This window comes from Cryptomeria japonica, chromosome 7 (genome assembly GCF_030272615.1).
Source record: "Cryptomeria japonica chromosome 7, Sugi_1.0, whole genome shotgun sequence".
NCBI classification, from domain to species: Eukaryota; Viridiplantae; Streptophyta; class Pinopsida; order Cupressales; family Cupressaceae; genus Cryptomeria; species Cryptomeria japonica.
Genome location: NC_081411.1, coordinates 215,494,245 through 215,495,242, shown reverse-complemented (window position 1 = coordinate 215,495,242; position 998 = coordinate 215,494,245). Strand labels below are relative to the sequence as shown.

Genomic DNA, 998 nt, shown 5'->3' with positions numbered 1-998 from the left:
TAGGAATGTATTTCAACTTCACTGTCCCCTTCTCCACACAATCCTTGATGAAGTGGTACTTGATCTCAATGTGCTTTGACTTGTCATGAAACACCAGATTCTCAGAGAGTTTGATACAACTCTGATTATCACAATAAATGACAGTAAGATCTAGCTTCTTATAAAAAAGTCCCGCTAGAAGTTTCCAAATCCAGATAGCCTCACATGTAGCCATACTGGCTACCATATACTCGGCCTTTGCAGAAATCAATGCATTTGACTTCTGTTTCCTATTGTACTAGAAGATTTCTCATGATCCCAAGCTGAAGCAACACCCTGAAGTGCTCTTTATGTCAGTGGTACTATCTGCCCAATCTGCATCGGTATACCCCTTGAGATTCATTCTATCATGTTGAATATACCTCAATCCATAATCAATTGTGCCTTGGAGATACCTCAAAACATGCTTCTCAACTATCCGGTGCACATGTTTAGGTTCCACCATAAACTGACTAAGTGAATTCACTGCAAAACAAATGTCTGGCGTACTGTTGACCAAATACATAAGAGAGCCTATCAACTGTCTATACAAAGTTGGGTCCACTGCCTCTGATCTAGAAGCATCAACCTTCTTCCAATTTGTTACAAGTGGCATAGACATTGGCTTATAGTCCTCCATCCTAAATCGCTTCTGGATATCAATTGTACACTTCCCCTATCCAAGGAAGATCTCTCCCTCTTTCTTCCACAACTCTAAACCCAAAAAGTAGTGCATCAAACCCAAATCCTTCATCTTGAACTCTCTTGTAAGATCCCACTTGCAATGTGCTATGAGCTCGTTTAACCCTGTAAGAAACAAGTCATCAACATATAACACCAATATGAGAAGCTCACCCTTCACCTGAACATAGTACAAGTTTGGATTAGCCTCACTCTTGGTGAAGCCCACACTCTGCAAGTAACCATCAATATGTGCATACCATGCTTTGGGAGCCTACTTGAGGCCATACAACTCTCTC

At 41.0% G+C, this 998-nt stretch overlaps 1 protein-coding gene across 1 annotated transcript; it reads right to left on the bottom strand.

Annotated features, from left to right (window-relative positions):
- Positions 1-289: 289 nt before the first annotated feature.
- Positions 290-658, bottom strand: LOC131856592 (secreted RxLR effector protein 161-like). The gene has a single exon (XM_059208435.1). It carries the CDS (start codon positions 656-658, stop codon positions 290-292), a length of 369 nt encoding a protein of 122 aa, XP_059064418.1.
- Positions 659-998: the final 340 nt, after the last annotated feature.